Below are 26,763 nucleotides of genomic sequence, written 5' to 3' on the forward strand. Positions count from 1 at the left end.
CTTTATTGATATTGGAAGTCATTTTGTGGTGAGCTTTCCCCCAGGTGCTCCTCCTCTTATAGTGACTCCAGGAATCTTGAGGCTTCACTGCCTCTCCTGCGATTCTGCCTCATTTCCCTGCTAAGCTCGCCTCTGTCAGGGAAAACTCAGGGCAGATTTTTAAAGTTCCCGCTTTTCCAGGGCTGGACTTTCTGCCTGGAGGCTCCTCTTTAGCCCAGCTATTTGCTGTTTCCCTCCCCCACTTTATTCTTTTTTATTTTATTTTTCCACTTTCCTACCTAGTTAGAGGTGAAAATTTCTATGTAGCATTCCAGTTGCTCTCTCTTTAAATCTCAGGTTGAATTCACAGGTATTCAGGATGTTTTAAAAGTTATCTAGGTAAGTTTGTGGAGCCAGGTGAGTTGAGGACCCCTACTCTTCTGCCATCTTGCCCCTCCAACAGATATTGTTTCTTTTTTATTGTTCCCATAAGTCCTGTAGACTTTCCTCACTTTTTCATTCTTTGTTTTTTTGATCCTCTGGATAATTTAAAATGCCCTATTTTGGGGATCATGAATCTTTCTTCTGCATGGTAAAGTCTGCTCTTGGAGTCCTCTATTGAACTCTTCAGTTAAGTTGTTGTATTTTTCAGGTTCAAGATGTCATTTTTAAAAATGATTTCTATTTGTTGAATTCCTCATTTTGTTTATGCATTGTTTTCCTAATTTTATTTGCATGTTCTTGTGGTTCACTAAGCTTCTTTAAGGCAATTACACCAAATTCTCTGACAGTTTGTAGATCTCTATATCATTGTGATGAGTTATTGGAGCTCTATTAGTTTCCTTTGGTGGTACCTTGTTTTTCCAAATTTTCATGATCTTGATTCCTTATGTCAGTATCTTCCCATTGAATAAGTGATTTTTTTCCTCCCAGATTTTATAGGTTGCTTTAGTAGAGATAGTCATTCACCATTTGCCTTAAATTGAGCCCTGGGTGTGTCAGCTGGTAGCATCGTTTGGCAAGTGGTATTCACTATCAGTGCATATTTTTGGGTGAGACTACTGACTGAGTTTTGAAGTTGAGGGTAGGTGCTGCTGGCTGAGAACCATTGTATAGGAATACTGACTTAGTTCCTTGCCCAAGTGAAGCTGTAGGATAGGCTCTGCAGTTGCCTGGATTCTCTAATCAGAATTCCTAGGCTTCAGGACTGTATATATACTCAGTATTGGGCAGGGTTATGTATTAGGTTATTGTCCTGGTATGGCAGCAGAATGAGCCTCATGGCTTCTACAGCTCATGTTTGTGGACCCAAGTCAGGCAGCTCTATGCATTGAATTCCTGGCCAGATGAGGCTACTAGTTCTGCTCTACAGGTGTGGAAGGCAAAGATCTGTTCATTACTTAAGTACTACTGTAGGCAGAGCTGCAGGGTGGGCTATGTAGCACCCTGTGTTCTGTTATGTTCCTGGTTTGATGGACAAAGGCTATATTCAGCAGTGAGCTGGGATATGAATTAGTTTCCAGGCATTACAGTGTCCTCAATACAAAACACGACTGTGGTTGTCTCTTGTTTCAGAATCATATTAGGCAGAACTATGCACCAAATTCCTTGGCCTGGACAGGCCACCAACCTAGCTTTACCTAGGTGGTCAAAATCTACTCTAATTGGAGTTGCAAGATGGGATACACAGAATCCTGGAGCTCCAATTATGTTTCCTTCTCAGATGGGCTTGAGACTGTGTTCACCTTTGGGGATGGCTGTAAATTAGTTTCATTCCTGGTTTCAGCTGCAGAACAGGCCCTTACCTAGAAAGCTCCTTCTTTATGGATCTAATCAGACAGAATTGCAACCTCAACTCCCTGGCCAGTGAGGACCATCATCCTGGTTCTGTAGATGCAGAGACACTTGCCAGGCTTTCTGTTCAAGTGTTTCTAATTGGGCCTGTTGGGTGGGCTACCAGGATTTCAGGGAGCTCTGGTTAGGTTTCTTTGTTGGCAGGGTTAGATGGAAGCTGTATTCAGCAATGGAAAGGGCCACAGATTAGCTTCACTCTCTGGCAATATTATGTTACAATATTATTGAGCTACTGTTGTTTCTTCCTTATGATAATGCTGTAGTGGGCAAACAGGTGAAAATCCTTATTCTTAGGGAGTACATGTGGAAGTCTTTGCAATTTAATATCAAATAGTCCAGAAAAATGAACAATGTATGCCCAGATCTACCTCTATAAACAGATATATATATATATATGGAAATTTATCTAACATTAATAGTAGATTCATCTAATTGAAGGATATAAGGATAGTCTTTGAATTTTAAATTTTATGTATACTGATTTTTTTCATAATAAAAAGTAAGTTGTACTTATCAAAATTAATGACTTCTGAATGTAATTGTATGTAAATTATACCTCAATAAAGTTGATCTAAAAATTTTGGAGCAGAGTAACAAGAAATAGGTATTTCAAAAAATATTTACACAGACTTTATCACTAAGTAAAAAAGAAAGAGAAATATACTGCTGCTTCTAATCACTTGGCAGGGTGTGGGGTTGTTTCATTTACTTAATCATATCCATCAAATTCATACTAAGAGATAGTAAGAATTTTGAAAACAATAGTTGAATACTGCTAAGTCCTAGAAATTTTTTATTGTTACCTTATAAGAGGTTTTGTGTAAGTGGTCTGGTGGATAAACATGGAGAAACTTGTTTTACAATGTTTAAACATATCTGAATATACAATCTCAAATGTGTAACTTTAAAATCAGCCCCCAAATATTCATATATAACCTACCAAAAGTCAAAAGGAAATACCATGAAGACATGAATAAGAAAACAGAAAATTATAGATCAGCTCCATTGATTACAATGTGAGTAGGTTAACTATCTCTTTAAAGTGCAAAGATTCTCAGCTTACATGACATATGTGAGACAGCTTAAACAAAATGGCATTATTAAGAATAAAATTTTTTTAAAAGACCTTCAAAAATATACCGGGATTGTCAATTAAAAAGATGATCAAGGTGGTATTACTAACAGGTAAATTCAGGATACAAAGCCTAAAGTAGAAGAATGAAGATATTTAGGTTGAAAAGCACAATTCAAGTTAAAGATGCATTTCTAATAGTGAACTCTTAGTTGACAAGTGAGTTATGAAGAAACTAAAAAACAAAACCTCTGGAAATATATCAAAACCCAAAACTATAGTGGAGTACATTAAGGCATTTTTCTTAGCCTTTAAGATATGGAAAAAACATGTTAACAGAGATCAAATTATTTATTAGCCAGCTTCACTAAACACTTATTTACCTTTGTAACTTCCGAATAGGTGTCACATATATTCAAATTCCTAAAGATGTCTGTAGGAAATACATACATCAGTAGTCATTTCTAGGTCACAAGGAAAACACCAATAATTTTGTAAAAGTAAAAATCAATATGCCAAAACTCTATCATAATATACTAAAACAAGAATTAAAAGAGATAAAGAAAAATAATACAGTGAAAAAAATTTTAAATACTATCATGAGTAACTTTTTTCAGAGTGGAAACACAAAACTATAATTATAAGTTATTTAGAAATTAATGAATTTTATACAATATTTTAAAAATTTGGAGCATAAGGATTAATTATAGCAGGCTAGGTTGTACTATGATAAAAAATCTTTTTTTAAATGTATTTATTACCTTTATTTTTAATTTAACTTGGTTGAAAATGTATATAATTTAGTAATAGCTGTTTAAAAATTGGGTTGAAAATTTAAAAATCAGCTGTAGTGAACCAGTATAAGCCTGCTATAGCATACTACTGGATTACTATAATGTCTCCTTTTTCATTCCTGATTTTGGTAATTAATGTGGTCTTTTTCTTTTTCTTTGCATGTTTTTAAATTTAAATTTTGGTTGTTAACATAGAGTACAATATTGGTTTCTAGAGTAGAATTCAGTAATTCATCATTTACATGTAACACGCACTACTCATCACAAGTGCCCTCTTTAATACCCATCATTCATTTAACCCATCCTCCATCCTCCCCCTCCATCAACCCTCAGTTTATTCTCTATCAATTTTTTCTTTTTTTTTTTTTTTTCTTGAGAGGGAGTGGAAAGAGAGGAAAAGGAAAAGGGAGGGAAAGAGAGAGAGAGAGAGAGAGAGAGAGAGAGAGAGAGAATGATCAGGGAGAGAGGCAGAGGGAGAGGGAGAAGCAGGCTCTCTGCTGAGCAGGAAGCCCGATGCAGGGCTCAATCCCAGTACCCTGGAATCATGACCTGAGCCAAAGGCAGATACTTAACTAGCTAGGCCACCCAGGTGCCCCTTGTTCTCTATCATTAAGAATCCTTTATGGATTGTTTCCCTCTTTCCTTTTTTTCCCCCCTTCCCATATGCTCATCTATTTTCTTTCCTAAATTCCACATATGAGTGAGATCATTTGGTATTTGTCTTTCTCTGACTTACTTCACTTAGCATAAATACATTCTAGCTCTAAAATGCAGATTTGAAGGGATGTATGCAACCCAATATTTATAACAGCATTATCAACGATGGCCAAACTATAGAGCGAGCCCAAATGTCATCAAGTGATGAATGGATAAAGAAGATGTGGTACCATGGAATAATATTCCATTTATACCATGGAATATTATTCAGACATCAAAAAAGAAAAAAAAAGCAAAATAGTAATAGCTAAATGCAGTTTAATTTTTGTTCATGTGATGTCAGCCATGGATCTAGGTGACTCTAGACAACTGTCTTCCATGTGTTGGCTCAGCCTTCCAAATGCTTAAGATTTTTGGTATTTCTTTACTGATAGGTTTTCTCTCCCAATTTCCAAGCCAGTAGAAGAGCAGACCAGACAGACATGAGCCATAGTAGAGAAATACTTTGTCTCAGAAGTGTCACTTATCACTTTGTCCTCACTTCATTGTCCAAAGTGAATAAACTGGCCATGCCTATATTGGCCATGCCTATATTCAGGAAGGGCTCCTGAACTAGAAGAGAGCTGAATATTGGTAAATAGCTAGAATGCCTACCACAGAGGATAGTATCTAAAACCGTAAAATGAGGAATGTGAGGAGAATAGACAATAGTTAATAAAACATAAGTTGATAAACAGAAACATTAAAATAAATAATTTTAAGAGCTTGTTGTTGAAAAATAAATGGTAGAAAGTATAATTAAGCAAAAAGGACAAATACATATTATGATGTTAGTAAAGATTAAGATGATATAACTATGACTTTGGAGAAGATTAAAATTAACAAGTGCAAATTTAATGAATTCTCCAAGGGAGATAAGAATTTAAGTCAAATCATGTTTTACACCTTAAACCTACACAATATTATATATTAACTATATCATAAAAAGCTGGGGAAAAAAGAATTTTTTTCAGTTGTCTGTGTTAGGTATAGTTTTAAAGGAAAGTTTTTAAGTGTTTTGGCAAGACATAATTCATGTACTAATACAATTTTAGGGCATAGGAAAAAATGCAACTTAGTTTTAAGTGGTGCTCTCATATTTACTAAGCAACATTCATTTGCTCAATCAATTATGACAAAGTGTGTGCACATATACAAACACATGAGAAACAGGTCCATATTAAAGCTATAAACTTCTAAATAAAATATTAATTTTGATCGCAAATTAATAGAATGTAATGCTTTGATCAAGGAATAAGATGGTATAGTGTAAGTAATCTATTAATGAAATGTATCAATAGGTCAAAAGATAAAAGCCATTGTCAATCACCATCAAAATGGCTATTGATAAAAATTCAACTCTTGTTTTTTGTAAACATTTAGGAAATAAAAAGATTTAGTTTTTTCTCAACACAATCTAGAATACTCATCTTAAACTGAACATTAAATGATGAAATATTTGAAATTTTCCAATGAAAAATCCAGAGCAAAGCTCACATACCTGACATCATCATTGTTATTTCACATTGTCTTGGCATTCTTTTTTTTTTTTTTTAGATTTATTTATTTATTTATTCATGAGAGACACACAGAGAGAGAGAGAGAGAGAGAATGAGATGTACAGGCAGAGGGAGAAGCAGGCTCCATGCAGGGAGCCTGATGTGGGATTGGACCCCAGGTCGCCAGGACCACACCCTGGGCTGCAGGCAGCACTAAACCACTGCGCCACCAGGGCTGCCCTGTCTTGGCATTCTAAAGCAATTAGACATAGAAAGAGCTTATTGGAATAAGAATTTAGAACATGAGTTACATGGTGAAATGAAAGAATATACCAAATGCAGTATCCAGAGTCACATTAAGAGTGAACCTCTCATTTAGGATTTTCCACCTCTTTGTGCTTATATGTTTTGGTTTGTGAGTATATGTTGTTATTTTAGAAATAAGTGCACTTTAAAATACCACATTAAAAAATTAATTATTAAATTTTTATAAGCAATAAGTAATGCCACAAGCTGAGTGCACTAAACATTAAAATCATGTTATTAAATATTTTTATTTACTTCTTATATACATTAAGTTATAAATTGAGTTTATTTACTTATTAATTTTTGGAAATCATTGTTTATACATCATTATTGATTTCCTGGATTTCAACTGGAATGTAGCCCTATGGCTACTTTAAAATGTAGCAAATTGTGCATGTAAAAAATGTGTAATATATTCTTGATGGCATCCACTAATTTTTAAAAATAGTTTATCTTTTTCAGTTTGATTACATGGGCTCTGATATAAAGGCTGTAACACAGAAGGTTATTCAGATAATTGGCTTTGTTAACACTGTAAGTTTTAAAAAACTATTTTGTTTTTTTGTTTTGTAAAAGTATAAGTAATATGAATTGATATGTATAGTATTTTGCTGTGCTATTGAAATTCCCAAAATCAAAATACTGAATTATTTTATATGCATTTTTCTGAAAGTTTAAAATAATGTTAAAATTTATTATTGTTTTTTTTTAGATGTTTTCCCAGTTAAAACTGACTGTTGTAATATCTTCCATAGAAATCTGGTCAAATAAAAACAAAATTTCTACTATAGGAGATCCTAATAATATATTATCTAGATTTTTAGAATGGAAGCACAAGCATATCTTCCGACCTCATCAGGTTACATATTTGTTTGCGTGAGTACAGCATTCCATATTTGTATAGCATTAAAGGAATAACTTGAAGTGATCTCATATGTTAATTATAAAAAATAAGCATTTAAATGTTATGTTGCTCTAAATTTGATATGCATCATGGGATGGGAAAAGCATATAAGTTAAGAGTCTTTGTCCTCAAGGAGCTGATGTGGGGCAATACTTAAAAAATACTTTTATAAGCTGACATAAAATTATCTGATATAAGTAAAATTACATAAAAGTACTGAAATATCTAAGAGAGATTAATTATGAGTGATATAATTTCTTTGTTTTCCTCTGGTTTGTAAAGTTATACTACTTGCTGCTGTCTCACATTCTTCTCTCTCATCTGACCTTTTTCTTTATCTGACTTTTTAATAGCATGAATATATGGAATTGTTACATGCTCTAGAATCTTATGTGCAGAAAAATTATTAATCTTTAGTGAATTAGTAAATAAGAAAATCACAGAAAATTTTATTTTTAGAGCTATAAATATACAGGGAACTAGCATAAAAACTATAAACACTAGTGCAATAACTTTTTGCATAAATTATTAGGCCTTATCCTTATTATACTTCCAGATGTTTATTAAATTTAAAATTTACAAAATATTAAATTGCTCTTAACATTGATGGTTTGAGAAAAATGTACTTAAATAGTTTAATTCAGAGTAGCTTAGGCCATAGGTAATATTTGTTGCTATGAAAATGATTGTCATTAATAATACCACTCATATGCAATTCTGAGGAAAATTATTATTTTTTAGCTTCCAGAAATATCCTAGTTTTATAGGAGCCACATTTCCTGGAAAAATATGTAATAAAAATTTTGCTGTAGGAGTTGCTCTGGTATGTAATTATTTTCCAGTTCCTCATTATTTTCATGTTTCAAAATTTCCTAAATATTTTAAAGAATGAATATATCTATTGCTTAGTTTATTAATCCTTTAATAGTTTTTTATATTACTAATTTGGAGCTTAAATATTAAACTGTATATAATTGCTTTTAGAAATAGAAAATTTAGGGGTTCCTGGATGGCTCAGTCCATTAAGCATCCAACTCTTGATTTTTGGCTCATATCATGATCTCAGGGTTGTGGGATTGAGGCCTGCATTGGCTCCGTGCTCAGTGGGAAGTCTGCTTGAGATTCTCTCTCTCCTTCTCCCTCTGCCCCTTAGTCTCCTAAAATAATAAATAAATCTTAAGAAAAAAAGAACATTTATGAATTGAACTGATTATAATGCCATATTTAAAAAAAACATATTTTACCTAAATAAATTTTTTGAACAGTGACATACTTGCATCAATATTTATTACATAATCAATGTAATTTTAATGTTATTAAACATACTAGCTTTTCTCCCAACATTAATAATTGGTGTAAATTCATGTGATTTTTTTATTATTTGATTGTTATTTTTTCTATTTTAAGGTAACTATTTTATTAATGCTTTCAATTCTTTGGGGTGTTTGGGATGAGCAGACTGTTGGAGGAAGAAACAGCCATCAAATATTCATAATTACTGTTTTCTGGTAAAAGTGAGAATGAGCTCCTACTATAGATTTATATTCCTTTTGCAACAACTTGTATAAAAAGTAGGGAAAGGAACTAACAGAATACTTCAAAAAAAGAAGTCTATACTTTGTACTGAGCCAGCAGTACAGTTGGTTGTATTTTGGTAGCATGTACAATGAAGTGAATTGTTATTGACAGATTAGATACTTATAATCAGTTCTGATATCTACTTGTTATCTTTCCTATAAATTACATATTGATTGATTAGATAAATCCAAAACCAGTCTGGGTTTGTTACCATGGCTAAGAGAACAGACATTTTATAGGGATTTGTTTTTATTCTCAGTGATTGCTTTTGGTCTTCCTTTAGCCAAAGCTTGAGGAAAGACCATCAGAAATTGTCCAAGTCTTCATCACTGTTGTTAATTCTTGAAAACAATGTTTCATTGCCGAGGACTAATTTTTAGATTGTGCACGTGTGTGTGTGTAAAGCAAATAAAGCAGGTGATAAGAATTATTGAATATAAGAGGTTAGTAAAAAAAAAAAAAAAGAGGTTAGTATGTGTATTTTCCTGATGCCATTCTTAAGACTAATTTTGATTGGCATTTTTAATTTTTTTTTTTTTTATTTTTGATAGTCACAGAGAGAGAGAGGCAGAGACACAGGCAGAGGGAGAAGCAGGCTCCATGCACGGGGAGCCTGATGTGGGATTCGATCCCGGGTCTCCAGGATCGCGCCCTGGGCCAAAGGCAGGCGCCAAACCGCTGCGCCACCCAGGGATCCCCGATTGGCATTTTTAAAATAGAAATTTGTAAATAAAAAAGATGAAAATATCAGTTTAGTAAGAATACTGTAAAAATATCATTATAAAATTAAAATATAAATGTAAAAATGTTATTTTTGTTAATACTAGCAACAAAGAGTTTGAAGATTAGATTTCAGGAAGATAGCTACCAATCATAATATTTTAAGGGTTTTTTTTAAAGTGACAAAATAATTAAATAATTACTTCCTTGAATATGGTGACCTTATTAAATGTCTTGAAATCAAGATAAAGTCCTCCAACTTTGTTTTTTGTCACTTGTCTATATACAGCTTTGTATTCTCATAAAGTTTTTCAAATCAGCTTTTCTAGTTACATGCAGACACACAGATACACAGATGCAGAGGCTTACTTAGATTTTGATTGGAATGGTGTGTAATTTATAAATAAATTACGGGAAATTTATTTTAACAACATTGGATCTTCCAGTGTCCACTAACTTGATTTATCTCTCCATTTATTGATGTCTTTTAAAAATTCTCTGTAGAGGGATGCCTGGGTGGCTCAGCGGTTGAGCGCCTGCCTGCCTTTGGCACAGGGCATGATCCTGGATTCCTGGGTTCAAGTCCCACATCGGGCTCCTTGCATGGAGCCTGCCTCTCCCTTTGCCTGTGTCTCTGCCTCTTTCTCTGTGTCTCTCATGGATAAATAAATAAAATCTTAAAAAAATAAAAGTAAAATAAAAATTCTCTAAAATAAAAATTCTCTGAGATTTCATATATCTTCTGCTAAATTTATTCATAGCTATTTTATATATCCTGATGCTGTTATGACTGATATTGATTGTTTAAATTCATCTTCTAATTTTTCACTGCTAGGGTATATATATATATATATAGTCTATTTTTATACATATTTGTATATATAACCTTGCTGAATTTTTTTTAACCTTGCTGAATTTATGCATAAGATCCATTTTTCTACCTTTAATGAGATATAATTGGCATAATATTGTTTAAGACGTACAGCATAATGATTTGATATATGTGTATGTTGTGAAATATTTTCATAATTAGGTTAGTGAACACATCTATCATCTCACGCAGTTGCTATGTGTGTGTATGTGTGTGTGTGTGTGCGATAAGAACGTTTAAGATCTACTTTCTTAGCAACTTTCAAATATACAATACAAATATATAATACAATTGTATTATTACTATGTCACTATATTCCTTTTCCATTCATCTATCAGTGGACACTTAGGTTGTTATCATGTCTTGGCTGTTGTAAATATGGATGTAATGAACATAGGGTACAAATACCTCCTTGAGACAGAGGTTTTCTTTTTTCCAGGTATATATACCCAGAAGTGGAACTGATGATTCATACGACAGCTCTATTTTTGTTTTTTTTCAGGAATCGCCACACTTTTCCATATTGTTGGTACCAATTTACATTCTTATCAACAGTGTACAAGGGTTCCATTTTCTTCACCAGCATTTATTATCTCTTGTCTTTTTGATAATAGTCATTCTAATAGATGTGAAATGATACCTGTAATTCCCTGATGATCAGTGATGCTGAGCATGTATCTTTCCATGTACCTGTTGTCTATTTGAATATTCTCTTTGGAGAAATGTCTATTCAGGTCCTTTGACCATTTATTTTTTTAAAAAGATTTTATTTAGTTTTTTAAGAGAGAGAGTGGTGAGGAGGAGCAGGAGAGGGAGAAGCAGACTCCATACTGAGTATAGAGCCCAATATGGAGCTCGATCTCATGATCCTGAGATCATGACTCAGCTGAAATCAAGAATTGGATGCCCAACTGACTAAGCCACCCAGGCACCATTTCTTTGACCATTTCTTTATCAGTTGTATGAGTTCCTAATACAGGAATTCTTATTTGGCTTTGATCGTGAGTTGTATGAGTTTCTAAAATATTTTGGATATTAACCCTTTATCAGATCTGTATTTTAAAAACCTATTTTTCCTAATCTCTAAGTTGCCTTTTTGTTTTATTGATTGGTTCTTTTCCATGCAGAAACTTTTATAGTAATGAAACTTGTTGTTTGTGGTTTTGGTGTCATATCCATAAAATTATTGCCAAGACCAATGTCAAGATTTTTTTCACTATGTTTTCTTCTGATAGTTTTATAATTTCATTTCTTACATGTAAGTATTTAGTTCATTTTGAGTTCATTTTTGTAAATGATGTGAAATAGGAGTCCAGTTCCATTATTTGCATAATTCTAATATTATGTTAAATAAAAGTAGCAGGAATGGGATCCTTGTCCTGTGTGTTATCTGAGAGGAAAAGCTCTCAGTTTTCCACCTTTGAGTATGATAACTGTGAGCCTGTCATATATGGCCCTTATTATGTTAAGGTATATTCCCTCTATACCCACTTTGTTGAGATATTTTAATCATAAATGGATGTTGAATTTTATCTATTTTTTTATTCACTGTCCTAGTTTCTTATTTCTTTTTAAAATCTTCCTGTCTCGGGGATCCCTGGGTGGCTCAATGGTTTGGCGCCTGCCTTTGGCCCAGGGCGCAGGCCTGGAGTCCCGGGATCGAGTCCCACATCAGGCTCCGGGCCTGGAGTCTGCTTATCCCTCTGCCTGTGTCTCTCTGCCTCTCTCTGTCTCTATGTCTATCATAAATAAATTTTCAAAAATCTTAAAATCTTCCTGTCTCATTTTTTGCTTTCTGTGGTTTTAATTGTACATCTCATGGGATTCTATTTCCTCTCCTCTCTTAGCATATCAATTATATTAAAAAAAAAAACTCCTTAGGCAGTTGTCATAGAGTTTACAGTATATATTTGCAACTAATTTGGTTGTAGTCTAGTTTGAATTAACTAACTGGACTAAAGTAGAACTAATCTAGTTTATTTTCATCAGGTATTGGAAGACATGCAGACATGGTAATGCAGGAAGAAGTTTAACATATAGTTCCCTAGAAACAGAAGGCATGCCTTGCAAGGGCCATAGAAGGAAGCATTAGGGTTGTTCAGGCAGCAAAGGGAGCATGGAGGAAATGTGGACAAGAGCCTTTGTTGGTTCTTTAAGGGAGGAATGGGTAAGGCAAAGTAAGCAGGCGTAGGTTTGGCTAGTTTGAATAATTTCAGCAGGCTTTCTTGCATAGAGACTGTGTCTAGTTTTCTGGTATCTGGCTCTAGTACCTGATTTTGGCAGGAGGAGAGTGGCCTGAGTATGTGAGCCTCATAAAAGAGGTGGTAGGGTATATGGGCTCTAGGTTGATTGGTTTCCATATGAAAGGCACACTTGCAGGTAAGTTGTTTTATTATCTTAATTGGGTAACCCTGGGAGGAGTCTAGCATTGGCAAGGCCCCAGATATCTAAACATCACAATACAGAAAATCAAAGTCATTTCTGTAACGAATGCAACTAACCCATTAATACAATTTGATTCATATTACCAAATTTCAGGGATAATGAAATTACAGAATACCGCATAAGTTGTGCTAAACAGCAAAGAAAGCATTTTATTATGAGAGTAAAAGGGAGAAACACAAGTGGAAGTATAAGGAATCCTTGTAGGCCAGTGCATAACTAAATTAAAGTACCTTGTATATAATGAGTCTTTATTTTTTTTTTAATTTTTAAAGGAATTTATTTTTTATTTTTTTTAAAGATTTTATTTATTTATTCATGATAGACACACACAGAGAGAGAGAGAGAGAGAGAGAGAGAGAGAGAGAGAGTCAGAGACACAGGCAGAGGGAGAAGCAGGCTCCATGCAGGGAGCCCGACGTGGGATTCCATCCCTGGTCTCCAGGATCGTGCCCTGGGCCAAAGGCAGGCCCTAAACCGCTCCTCCACCCAGGGATCCCCTATAATGAGTCTTTATATACATGAAGGCAAGACATATTATGGATCAAGGATGCCTTCTCTGAATAGTTCTTTATTTGCCACTTGTTCACAGTGCTGTAGCCTGGGTCATAAGGAACCCGTCACCTTTTTAAAGACTATTTTTTAAGAACAGTTTTAGGTACACCACATAACTGAGTGAAAGGTAACACAGACTACCCATATACCAGTTGCCCATACACATGCACAACCTCCCTCATTATCTACATCTCTCACCAGAATGGTATATATTTTACTAAGGATGAACCTACATTGACCCATCAAAATCACCCAAAGTCCATAGTTCACATTAGGACTCAATCTTGGCATTGTATATGAGTTTGGACAAAAGATGATAGTTCTCCATTATCATAGTATTATTACGCAAAATATTTTCATTGCCCTAAAAATCCTCTATGTTCTGCCTATTAATTTCTCCCCTCCCTGCCTGCAAAAATGGACCTTTTTATTGTCTCCATAGTTTTTTTATGGACTCCCATGTAGTTGGAATCATTCAGTATGTAGCCTTACTTTTTTCACTTAGTAATATGCACTTAGACTTCCTCCATTTCTTTTCATGACTTGATAGCTCATTTCTTTTTAATGCTGCATAATATGCCATTGTCTGAAATATATCACAATTTATTTATCTGCTCACCTATTGAGGGACATCGTAGTTACTTGTGAGTTTTGGGAATTATGAATGAAGCTTCTATAAACATCTTTGTGTAGAAATTGGAAATGACCCGAAGGAGAACAATGATACTTCATGAGGGTTATTAATTTTCTATTTCTGTGTAACCTATTACACCAAACTTAGCAGATGAAAACAATTCAGTTATGTGGGCCACGAGTCTAGGTGCATGAGGTCAAGGTGTCAAGGAGTGCTGTAATTATCTCAGGGTTCAACATAGAAAGGATTTGCTTCCAAAGTTAGTCATTTTGCTATAGCAGGTCTCATAAAATCTGTTTCAAACTCATGCATGTGGGCCTCTCTAGAAGCCTACTTCATGATGTCACAGCTGGCTTCACCTAGAGAGACTGAGTGAGACTTAGAATCCAAGTCAGTCTTTTTTTTTTTTTTTTTTCTTCTACCACATCACACAGGAAACCAGGAAGTCAGTCTTTTTATAATCTATCTTGGAAATGATGAGCCATCTGCTCTGCTACATTTAGTTAATTAGAAGAAAGTCAGTAAGTCCAACCTATACACACAGGATAGGAATACACAAGGACGTGACCAGGAGGTGGATCATTGGGATTCATGTCAGAGGCTGCCTACTACAAAGAGAATGTACAATTGATTGTTAAAAGATTAAAGTCATTTTATTTAAAATGACTCAAAGAATCAATACAGTATGGTGTTTGAGACTCTGTTAGATTAGCTAGGTAGCTAGTATTGTCATTAAGTATTAGTATTTTGAAATTAAACTATTTGTTCACTCATCCATATTTAATGTCTATGGTCCATATGCTTATATAACTCTACTACAGTTGGATCTACGTAGGCATTTTGAATGCATTGATTTTAAAAATGAGTTTATGTACTATTTTTTATTATTTAGCATAGCATACACTAACTTTTTATTATAGTAATTTTATTATAGAATAGTATAGGATTCTTAGCTAACTCTTTTCTTTTTCCTTATATTTAGTATCCAGAGGGTTTATCCTTGGAGTCATACACTGTCAGTATCGTGCAGTTGCTTGGCTTTAATCTGGGATTGAGTTATGATGATCCTGACATTTGCTATTGTTCAGGAGATGTTTGCACAATGTCACGTAAAGCAGTGTAAGATAATTTTCTTTATTGCACATATTCCTTTAAAAATTTTTGTTTGTTTTGGTTAGGAATTTTTATACTTCTATTAACCAAACTGCACTGACAATTACAGAACACTATACCCAACAACTATAGAATACATTCTTTTCAAGTACAATGGAACACATGCCAAAATAGGACCGACACTCTTGCAGGCCTCTCCATGCCTGATGAAACTCTTCCTCCTTCCTAAATTCTGGAGTCTGGCTTGTATTTTTCTCCCTTGGCCAGATTGAAAGCAACCTCTAGGGAAAAAGCATATGAATTGTGTAAATTCAGTAATGCCGCATAAAGCTAAATGCTTTGATAATTCCATTTAAAACTGGCATTGTACAATAAAGGATGAACAGTACAATTCATATTAACAATTAAGAAAATTGTTTTATTTAGAAAGACGTTAAATTGTAAATAAATAACACCATGACCTATTGAGAGAGACTGCTGAGGAAAGGAAAACACTTTATTTTAGTGACATTAATAATATATTTTCCCTGCTTTATAAGTAGGGAACCCTATATTTCCACTTTGCTTGGGTTCCCACAAATTATGTGGCCAGTCCTGGTTGTTCCACATAAAGACTTGGTGTGCTTAGTATGTTCAATTTAAATTATTTTAGTTGTTGTGTAGCGTTACCTCATAGTGGTTTTAACCTGCATTTCTTTCTAAGTTAATGATATTGAATGATGTTGAACATATTATCATGCTTAATAGCTTTGTATATTTTCTTTGAAGATCCTATTCAAAAATCTTGTCAATTTAAAGAAAAACAAAGTAGAAATTTTCACACTTTTATTGAGTTGTAAGGATTGTTTATATTCTGGTTTGGAGTTCTTTACCAGATACCTGATTTTCAAATATTTCTTTCTTATTGTGCTTTTTTTGAGAAAAATTTTTTGATGAAGTATAATTTATCAATTTTTTGCATCATGGTTTTATAGCTCTTATATTAATTTTTATGATACATTTTGAATAAATTATGTATATGTGTTTAAGTTCCTTTTTATTTTTGCTAGGTAGGTTTCTGGTTATTCCAATGTCATTGTTTGAAAAGATCATCCTTTCCCCCACTTAATTAATCTTTTGTACTTTCATGTGTATTTTATTATAAGCTTTCTAATTTTTATGAAAACTCTTGCTAAGATTTTAGTAAGTATTGTGTTGTTTAATTGCATAGGCCAATAGTGGGAGAACTGTCATCTTAATAATGTTGAGTCTTTTAATCCTTGAGTATGATATATGTCTTTATTAATTTGGGTCTTCTTTAATTTTTCTCAGCAATATATTGTTTTTTGCAGTTTATATGTCTTGTACTTGTTTTGTTAAATTTATCTTCAAATATTTTATTTCTTTTTATTTTTTTACTATTATGAATAGAATTGTATTCTTTATTTCATTTTCAGATCGTTCATTGCTAGTTCATTTGCTGTATTGCCAGTCCAGTGGAAAGCTTTTCTGGTAGGCAGGTTACTATTACTAGGTTTCCCTGTCAGTATTAGTCTGTCTCAAACCTAATCAATACTGAGGTTTCCTCTGAGAAGGACATGAAGTGCAGCTAGAACAGTATAGGTTCACTTACAACCCCTTTCTGCTGTTTTCCCATGTTCTAACTGTGTAATTTCTGGCCAGGGCTTCCAGGCTTTAAACAATTTGTGTTTAGTTTCTACAGAACTTTGGCATCTGCCAAGAATTTAGAATCACATTTTCTGTTCAGCTATTAATTTTGGAATCCATATTTAGTTTTATAAGATTTTCTCTGTTTTTAGTTTTGAGTTTTTGGCTCATGAATTTTATTTGTTTGTTGATAAGAAATGTAAGAGTGGAGTATTAATAAAATTCAATTTAGTTCTATAATGTCAAGAATTTAGAAATTAAGGGCTCAGTTGATTAAGCACCTGACTCTTGATTTTGGCTCAAGTCATGATCTCAGGATTGTGAGCTTGACCCTGGTGTGGAGCCTGCTTAAGATTCTCTCTCCAGGGGGAGGGGTAAGGGGGAGGTAGGGTAAGGGGTGGGAGGAGTAGGGGCACCCTGAGATTGTCCTGTTCCTCAAACACAGCCAGATAGTTATAAAATCATTATTAACACCCAAGAAATCAATCAGATTCTGAAAGAACAAAATCTGCCAAGTCTTAAGTAGAAAAATGGCCACATTTTGGGAGGTAAGAGGTGTGTAAGTTCATTTGGGGTAGATAAAGCTGTGGATCTGGTGGTAGGGAGGGAACCTGCTTATAGCTGCTATTGCAAGGTATTAGAAGCTGCAGAGCACAAAATCTGAACCTTTGGAAGTTTGCTACTGTCTGGAATGTGCCTGGCTTAAAGCTCCTTAGATGGCAAAGAAGGATAGAATCCCAAGAGTGACAGGGTGCCCTGAGGATACCCTGGAATGCAGGAAGAATGGGTGGTACCAAGTTGATGCACTGTTCCCAGGCATGGGAACCAGGAAGCCAGAGGAGAGGAGCAGATCTTAGTGCTGGCTTTTACTATAAACTATGAACTGTGGCATGGTCCTGCAACAGTTTTCCTGGGATGAGAGCAGTGAGTCTTGTTGCCAGCTTTCTGCTATAAACTTCGAACTGCTAAATGGTCGTGTGACTACTTTCCTGGGACTGACTGGCATGTATGGTGACATCCTCCCCAGGAGGAACAGTGCAGTTCCATGCCACAAGAGTTCCTGAAATTTGGAGTTTTGAAACTCAGTTGCATGCCTGAGATAGAAAGGCTTGGACACAGGCAGGGTGAACATAGGGTTCAGATGGAAACCGGGGACACAGATGTGACTGATTGCTCTTCTGTGAGGGCTCACTGAAGAGTAGGAGGTACAAAGTTCTAGCTTGGAGGCTAGAAAGCTGGTCACAGCAATTTTCATCCCCACCATCAGTGTTGAAAGGCTTTAGGAAACAAAACAGTACCGCCTAGTGAAGGCCATGGCCACCTACACTTAGCTCTGCCGCCCCCTGTGCCCTGGAAATGCATTCTCACCAAAACAAGTCAGCCTGAGAATCAGCACAGCAGGGCCCTTCCCCAGAATACCAGCACAAACAACTAGCTCACACTAAGATTATTGGACACAGAGTACTGCAAGTATTAGCTCTAGGGGAAGTAGGATGTAGCTTCCTTTTTACTTTTATTCTTTTATTCTTATTTTTTTCATTTATTTTATGTTTTCTGATTCCTTTTTAAATCTTTTATTATTAAATTTTAAAAGTTTTATTGTTATATATATATGTACACATATATATAGTTTGTTTGTTTTTTTTTGCTTACTTCCATCTTACTTCATTTCTTTTTTTATCTTGGGACCTAGATTCTTTTGACAAGCAGACCAAAACACACCTTGTTTTTTTTTTTTCTTGTCCCCCCAGCCCCGCTGCCCCATTTTCTTTGTTTTACTTTGTTGTTGTTGTTTGATCTTCTTTCTCTTTCTTTTTTTTCCTTTCTGGACAAAAAGATGAGATGGAAGAATTCACCCCAAAATAAAGAACATGAGGTAGAACACATGGCCAGGGATTTAACCAATATATATATAAGTAAGATGTCTGAAGTAGAATTTAAAGCGATTGTTATAAGGATACTAGTTGGGCTTGAAAAAGACATACAAGACACTAGAGAATTCCTTACTGTGGAGATAACAGAACTAAAATCTAGCCAGGCCGAAATTAAAAATACTATAACCAAGATGCAGTCCCAAGTGGAAGCCACAAACACAAGGATGGAGGAATCAGAAAAGTGGATTAATGATATAAGAAGATAAAATTATGGAAAATAATGAAGCTTAAAAGAAGAGGGAGAGAAAACTGTTAGATCACCAAGATAGACTTAGGGAACTCAGCAATTCCATAAAGTGAAATGATATCCATATCATCGGAGTCCAAGAAGAAAAGCAGGGAAAAGGGGCAGAAGGTTTATTAGAACAAATTATAGCTGAGAACTTCCCTAATCTTGGGATGGAAATGGGTATTCAAGTCTAAAAAGAACAGAGAACTCCCCTCAAAATCAACAAAAAGAGGTCAATTCCATGACATATCACAAGGAACTTGCAAAATCCAAAAGACTCCACCCCAAAATTGCTAGAACTGATACAGGAAAATTCAGTAAAGTCACAGGATATAAAGTCAATGCACAGAAGTCTGTTGCATTTCTATACACCAACAATGAAGCAGCAGAAAGGGAAATCAAGGAATCAATCCCATTTGCAACTGCACCGAAAACCATATGATACCTAGGAATAAACTTAACCAAAGAGGTAAAGGATCTATACCCTGTAGAATGTATAAATTGAAGAAGACACAAAAAATGGAAAAACATTCCATGTTCATGGATTGGAAGAACAAATATTGTTAAAATGTCTATGCTATCCAACATACACATTCAATGCAATCCCTATCAAAATAACACTAGCATTTTTCAGAGAGCCAGAACAAAGAATCCTAAAATTTGTATGCAACCAGAAAAGACCCCAAACATCCAAAGTAATGTTGAAAAAGAAAAGCACAACTGAAGGCATCAGAATTCCAGACTTCAAGCTGTTTTACAAAGCTGTGATCATCAAGACAGTATGGTAGTGGCACAAAAGCAGACACATAGATTAATGGAAGAGACTAGAGAATCCAAAAATGGATCCTCAGTTCTCTCTATAGTCAACTAGTCTTCGACAAAACAGGAAAGAATATCCAGTGGGGCGGGGAGGGGGAAGTCTCTTCAACAAATGATGTTGGGGAAATCAGACAGCCACCTGCAGAAGAATAAAACTGGATCACTTTCTTACACCACACACAAAGCAAACTCAAAGTGAATGAAAGACATAAATGGGAGACAGAAAACCACCAAAATCCTTGAGGAGAACACAGGCAACAACAACCTCTTTGACCTCAGCTGCAGCAACTTCTTGATAGACACATCTCCAGAAGCAAGGGAAAGAAAAGCAAAAATGAACTCTCAGGACTTTATCAGGATAAAAAAGCTCCTACATAGCAAAGGAAACAGTCAACAACACTGAAAGGCAACCCACCGAATGGGAGAAGATATTTGCAAATGACATATCAAATAAAGGGCTAATATCCAAGATCTATAAAGGACTTGTCAAACTCAACACCCAGAAAACAAACAATCCAGTCATGAAATGGGCAGAAGACATAAGCAGACATTTCTCCAAAGAAGACCTACACATAGCCATTGATTGGCACATGAAGAAATGCTCCATATCACTTGTCATCATAGGGTGTACTAGGTTATGCAAAATTAGTCAGTCAGAAAAAGATAAATATATGACTTCACTAAGATGTGGAATCTAAGAAACAAAACAGATGAACATAGGGGAAGGGAAGGAAAAATAAGATAAAAAAGAGAGAGACACAAACAATATGAGACTCTTATCAATAGGGAACAAACAGGGTTGCTGGAGGTGGGCAGAAGGATGGGGCAATTGGGTGATGGGTATTAAGGGGGGCATTTGGTTGCCTAATTTGTTGGCATATAATTATTTGTAATCTCTTAGGATTGTATTTCTTCAGTGTCAACAGGTTTTTATTTGAAATGTTCAATTATGTTGAGCAAAAGCTCTAAAAATACTATTAAAATTAATACAAACATGTTTATATAATCATTACAAGAATTTTGTTATATTAAAATCATATTAAAATTTAAAAAATGTTAAATACTGATGCTTAAAATTTAAAATTCAGTTGTTTGGCATTGGGAAAGTAAATAAAATGAACACAGTGCTTATATTTACAGATTTAATAATGGTCTCAAGATAGATAAAAAATACTGTGACTTTTTAAAAACAGGATGGATGACAATAAAAAGATTTTGTATTTTTTTCATTACAATAATTTTCTTGGTGAAACTTAAAATGTGTGATATAACAATAGTATGTTTTGCAATGCAGTGAATATTTTTAAAAATGCGCTTTTTTTTCCCCACAATGCTTTTTAAATCTCTTTTCAGAATACCATACATTAGTGGAAATGCAGATATACAGCAATAATTTTTGTCATATCCATTTTTTAAAAATATTTTAGGCAGTCTGGGGGTGTAAAGGAGTTTAGCACCTGTAATTTGGATGACTTCAAATACTTAGCTTCACATTCTGGCTTTGAATGTCTTCGGAACATCCTTCCTGAAATACCAGTTTATAAACAAAGACAGAGGAGAGTATGTGGTAATGGGAAATTGGAAGAAGGTGAACAATGTGATTGTGGCACTCTAGAGGTTAGTAGAAAATTTTTAAATTAAAAAAATTCCTATATGTATCTGTATATAGGTAAAAAAGTATGTGTATATATGTGTATAACAGGTAAAAAAGATGAAGACCTTGTTTCTTAGAAAAACAAATGGAAAAAGATCGACTTTGGGGAAGATGGAAGCCTTCAAGTTTCTGATTTTTGCCTTTTTTTTGAAGTGGTACCAAAAGCCTTTTAGATAATGTTTACCTTCATAGATTGCCTTCTGATATTTAGTGTATGTGTCAACTCCAAATTCATAATTAGTTATCACGAAGGGTGTCTAAGGATTTGAGATATACCCTTAATACAAACAATAACAAAGACAGGAATATCTAAAGACAATAGACTGTTACCAGTGGAATTGCAAAATGCATTGTTTGCTATATAAAGCAGAAAGCTTTCTATTGACAGATGATGCCAGTTGAAAGTATGTTTTTTAAAAAATCTATCACCTGTAGAAAATATAAAAATGTAGCTATAGAAAATTGTGGCTCTACGACTCAGTGTGAGAGGGGAAAACCCTGAAAGTGAGAGAAACTGTGAAAGTGGTACAACCTAAAATCTGATGATCAATTTTACACATATTTGGCTTACTGCTAAAATATGCATGGCCCAGAATTACCCTATAGGACAAAAAAATAGGATGAGACTCTTAAAGATATAGGTGCCCCAGGTAAGCCCTGTGAGTTTGACTGGGACTGCAACTGGAAATTAAAGAGAAATCTTAAGAAACAAGGAAATTACAGATAATTTGTACTCTGAAACCTAAGTGTTCTCTCTGCCTAAATCCTTGGCTGAATGTCACATTCACCAGAGAATCAGGCTAAAAATTCAGCAGTTGGAAGCCATATGAGTTGAGCAGAGATAGTTGTTGGAGAGATAAAGTTTATAGTTTGTACCCAGGTTACTTAACTGCCTACTTTTTTTTGCCTACTGGGCAAAAAATAAACAAACCAAAAGCATCTAGAAGGATACAGCTGAATACAGGCATTATATTGTTGTACCTATAATCTAACTATTAACCAAAAATTACTAGACGTTCAAAGAATTGGGAAAATGTGAACCAGATTTAGGAAAAATATGCAGTTAAGGGAAACTGACTCTGAGAAGTCAAAGATATTGTATTTATCAGATAAAGACTTCACAGTAATTTTTTAATATATTAGGAGATTTAAAGGAAATTATGCTCAAATAATTTAAGGAAAAAAATTATCCTTGTGAATGAGCAGCTAAAGTATATCAACGTAGAAGTTCACTATAAAAAAACCCATATAAATTTAAAGTATAGAAATGAAAAGTACAATAACTGAAATAAAACAAAAAGCCGAAGAATTAATGAACTTGACCAAAAGCAGAATAATCAATGAAGTTGATCAATAGAACAATAAAAACATATAATCTATGGAACAGAGAGCAAAAGAGTTGAAGAAAAACAACAAAACCTTAGACACCTGAGAGGAAATATTAAGCCCAATGTAAGTGTAATTGGATTTCAAGATAAAGAAAAGAGAAAATAAATGACAGAAAAAAATTTGTAGGAGTAGTGCTGATTATTTTCCAAATTTGAAGGAAAACATTTACTTATGAATCCAAGATGCTCGTTAAACTATAAGTATATAGGCACGAAAAAACCCCACTTCTATACAGAGATCAATAAAACCCCCAGAGTCCCAAGATAACAGGAAAACTTAATTTCAGCCTAAAAAAATGACATATTAGGTACAGGATACAATGATACAAAATATAGCTAACTTCCTAAAAGTCATGGAGGTCAGTAGACTTTTAAATGACAAACATACTGAAAGAAAAAAGATCAAGGAAAAAGATATATATATTCAAAGAAGTTATCCTTTAAAGTGGAAGCAAATAAAATTATTCTCAGTTAAGCAAAAGCTGAGACAGTATATCACAATAAACTTACACTACAGAAAATTCTAAGACTTTAAAATATTTTAGGCGGAAGGGCCAACACAATAGATGATCAGTCTGATTTATAAGAGGATGAGCAAGGGAATTGGTAAATATGTGAGTAAATATAAATAATTATATGTGTCCTTTTTCTTTTCTGCTGTTAATTTTACTAACTACATTATATACATGCACAATATGTAAATACATATAATTATTCACTATGCATTGATATATACACCATACATATATGTGCATATAAATATGTATTTACATTTGTATTTATTATGCACATATACACCCATATATGTATGGATATGTATGTGTTAATGGATTAATATATGTATATATGCATATAAACACTAATATATATACATAAACACATATACACACTTATGTGTATATACCTGTGTCTACATATCTACAGCTATATAATAATATAACAGCATTAAATATGAAAGGGTCCATTGAAATAAGCTGTTACAAGGTTTCTATAATTTACTTGAAGAAAATCGGTAGTAATTTTAAGTAGATTATAGTATTTCAAAGAAACTGTAAATCCTAGGGCAAATATTGAAAAATTATACAGACATACAGCTAAAAAGCCAATAGAGGATTTATTGGCTAGATACAAAACATATTTCATCAGCATAAAATAAGACAAGAAGGGAAAAATTGAGGAACAAACACGAGATAGAGACAAATGGCAAAATAACAAATTGAAATACAGGTGTATTAATAATTACGTTAAATATAAATAGGACAGGCACTCTAATCAAAAGGCAAAGGTTGTCAGACTAGATAAAAATCAAGTGACAATCACATGCTATCAGTAAGAGATTCTTTTTAACCCCAAATACTCTGTATTGTAGAAAGTAATAGAACAGAAAAGGATATAACAAGCAAACAGCCAATATAAAAGAGCTATAGTGACTATATTAATATATAGTGTAGAGATATAGTAATGCTTCAAAATGATAAAAGGATAAATACATAAGATATAACAATAATAAATATATAAATTCATAAAAATATATTTACATATATACACACATTAAATCTTCAAATTTCATGAAGCAATCACTGGCAGAACTAATGGGAGAAACTTAAAAATCTACTATCATATTTGGAGATTTATTTCGCATCTCTCATTAACTGATAGAACAACTAGAAAAAAAAAAGCAAGGATATAGAAGACCTGAACAGTACTACAAACCACCTTAATGTAATGATATTTATTGGTTACTATATTTAACAACTTAAATATATAATTCCTTTAAAAGAAAATTGGAATATTTATTAGGATAGAATATATTTTGAGGCATGAAATAAATCTCAACATATTTATTTTATGTTGAGAATTAAATTAGAAATCAAGTTTAATAAAATATCTTAAGAAGCCCCCAATATTTGGAAATTAAACTGTAACTTCTAAATGGCCCTTGGCTCAAAGAAAAAATTACAAAAGCAATTTTAGGATATATATTTAGCATTATGTACATTTAAACATAATGTCAAAATCTATGAGATTCATTTAAAACATTACAAGGAAAATCTATAGAAATAAAAGATTATATTAGAGAAGAAGAAAGGTAAAAACTCAATTAGAATGCTTCAGGTAACTAAAATACTAGTCTAAGTTAAACCTAATATAAATAGAAGGAAATAATGATAAAGATAAAAGTAGAAATCAATGAGATAGAAATCAGAGAATGAAAATAAAAGCTAGTGCTTTGACAATAATCAGTGCTTTTGACAATAATATTTGATAGGTCTCTTGCTGTGCTGATGAAAGAGATATGAAAGAAAAAAGAAATTTCTAGTATCAGGAACAAAAGAGGATACATTACTTACTGCACATCCTACATATATTTAAAATAAGGAATATTAAAAACTACTCTGTATAAATAAATTTGGCAATTTAGTTGGAATTGGCAAGTTTCTTAAAAGACAAATTATAATTGATGTGAGAAGAGACCATTTGAATTTGTCTATTTTACAGACTTGTACGCATAAAGCCTGCTGTGACCCTAGGTCGTGTGTAATAAAAACTGGTAAACAATGTGGTTCTGGGGAATGCTGCACGCCAGATTGCAAGGTAAGAGGCAATCTATTTTATAGTAAGCTCAGCATTAAATTCCTTGTATTTCTTGAAATACTTGTTTCAAAGAGATGGAAAATATGTTAATATCCTATCAGCCCTTCTCATTGTATCATATCCAAAAACATTGGACCCCTCTTACTCTTCTGTCCATTCAATAATCTGTCATTTCCAGGACTCTCATGTACATAATGCTTGATGATTCTCCTCTCTCAACTTGACTTCACATCTCTATACTATATTACAAATCTTTCTTGTACCCATTGAGATATTTCTGTAATCAAAATACATCTGAGCAACCCTCTTAAGGTCTTTTCTTTTTTTTTTAAAATAAATTCAATTAGAGTTCAGTAATTCTTCAGTTGCATAGAACATCCAGGTCTTATTTTCTAACACCATATCTTACATGGGGTCAAGAAGTTAGTTTTGTTTTGTTCTTTTCCATTAGCTAAATTCTCTTCATCTTCTTGTAAAGTCTTCTTGCACACTTGTGTGCAAGTGTGTGTTCCTTTGCAATTCAGTTATTGTTACAATCAACCAACCCCTCTTTATTGAAAACATTTAAAGAATTCCTGAATAATTTACCTACACTGGAACAATTAACTGGAATCCTAAAGAAAAAAGAAACTTCTGAAAAGGCAAATGGCAGATGTCCATAAGATTGGAGAATGAATAAGCTTTTATCTTTAAATTTTTTCCCAAGATTTATTGAGATAAATTGACATATAACATTGTGTAAGTTTAAGGTGTACAATGTAATGATTTCATATAAGTATATATTTTTAAATGATTGCAATAAGGTTAAAACATCCACCACTTTACATAGAAAGAACACTTAACATTTAGTAAGAAACTTTCCAGTAAATAATATATTATTAACTTTAGTCACTATGCTGTACGTTAGATCCCCAGACTGATTCATTTTATTGCTGAAAATTTGCACCCTTAACCAACATCTTTCCATTTCCCCCACAGTTTTATTTCTTGTTTTCTGATTTGGATGCCTTTTAATTCGTTTTTCTTGCCTATTTGCTCTTACTAGGACTTCTAATGCTTTATTAAGTGGTAAGAATGGAGAACTTTGTCTTATTTTTGATCTCATAGGAAGATTTCAGCTTTTCACTATTGAAAATCATTAGTTCAAGTTTGTCATATATAGCCTTTATTATATTGATATATGTTTGTTCTATACCAAAACTGTTGAAAGCTTTTGTCATAAAAGTGTGTTGCATTTTGTCAGATTTTTTTCTGCATCACTTTGGAGGGTTATATAAGTTTTACCCCTACTTCTATTAATGGGGTGTATTATGTGCATTGATTACTGTGGTTGAATCATACTTGCATGCCAGGAATACATCTCACTTGATCTTGGCATATGATACTTTTAATGTGCTGTTGAATTTGGTGTGTTAGTATTTTGTTGAGAAAGTTTGCATCTGTATTCATCAGGGATATTGGCCTGTAATTTTCTTTTCTT

The 26,763-nt window shown here is 33.6% G+C and overlaps 1 protein-coding gene and 1 long non-coding RNA gene across 2 annotated transcripts in view; one reads left to right on the forward strand and one right to left on the reverse strand.

Moving 5' to 3' along the window:
- The window catches only part of LOC144284571 (disintegrin and metalloproteinase domain-containing protein 5-like), a 134,508-nt gene that overhangs the window by 25,958 nt on the left and 81,787 nt on the right, over positions 1–26,763 (forward strand). The window contains exons 8-13 of the mRNA XM_077849251.1: positions 6,663–6,734; positions 6,913–7,076; positions 7,846–7,927; positions 14,887–15,023; positions 21,074–21,263; positions 25,188–25,283. Of these exons, the coding sequence (XP_077705377.1) occupies positions 6,663–6,734; positions 6,913–7,076; positions 7,846–7,927; positions 14,887–15,023; positions 21,074–21,263; positions 25,188–25,283 (741 nt within the window). The remainder of the gene's footprint in view (positions 1–6,662; positions 6,735–6,912; positions 7,077–7,845; positions 7,928–14,886; positions 15,024–21,073; positions 21,264–25,187; positions 25,284–26,763) is intronic.
- LOC144284572 (uncharacterized) overlaps positions 15,050–26,763 on the reverse strand; it is a 36,795-nt gene continuing 25,081 nt past the window's right edge. Inside the window, exon 3 of the long non-coding RNA XR_013352995.1 lies at positions 15,050–15,298. This is a non-coding gene — a long non-coding RNA (uncharacterized LOC144284572). The remainder of the gene's footprint in view (positions 15,299–26,763) is intronic.

This window comes from Canis aureus, chromosome 15 (genome assembly GCF_053574225.1).
Source record: "Canis aureus isolate CA01 chromosome 15, VMU_Caureus_v.1.0, whole genome shotgun sequence".
In the NCBI taxonomy this organism is placed as follows: Eukaryota; Metazoa; Chordata; class Mammalia; order Carnivora; family Canidae; genus Canis; species Canis aureus.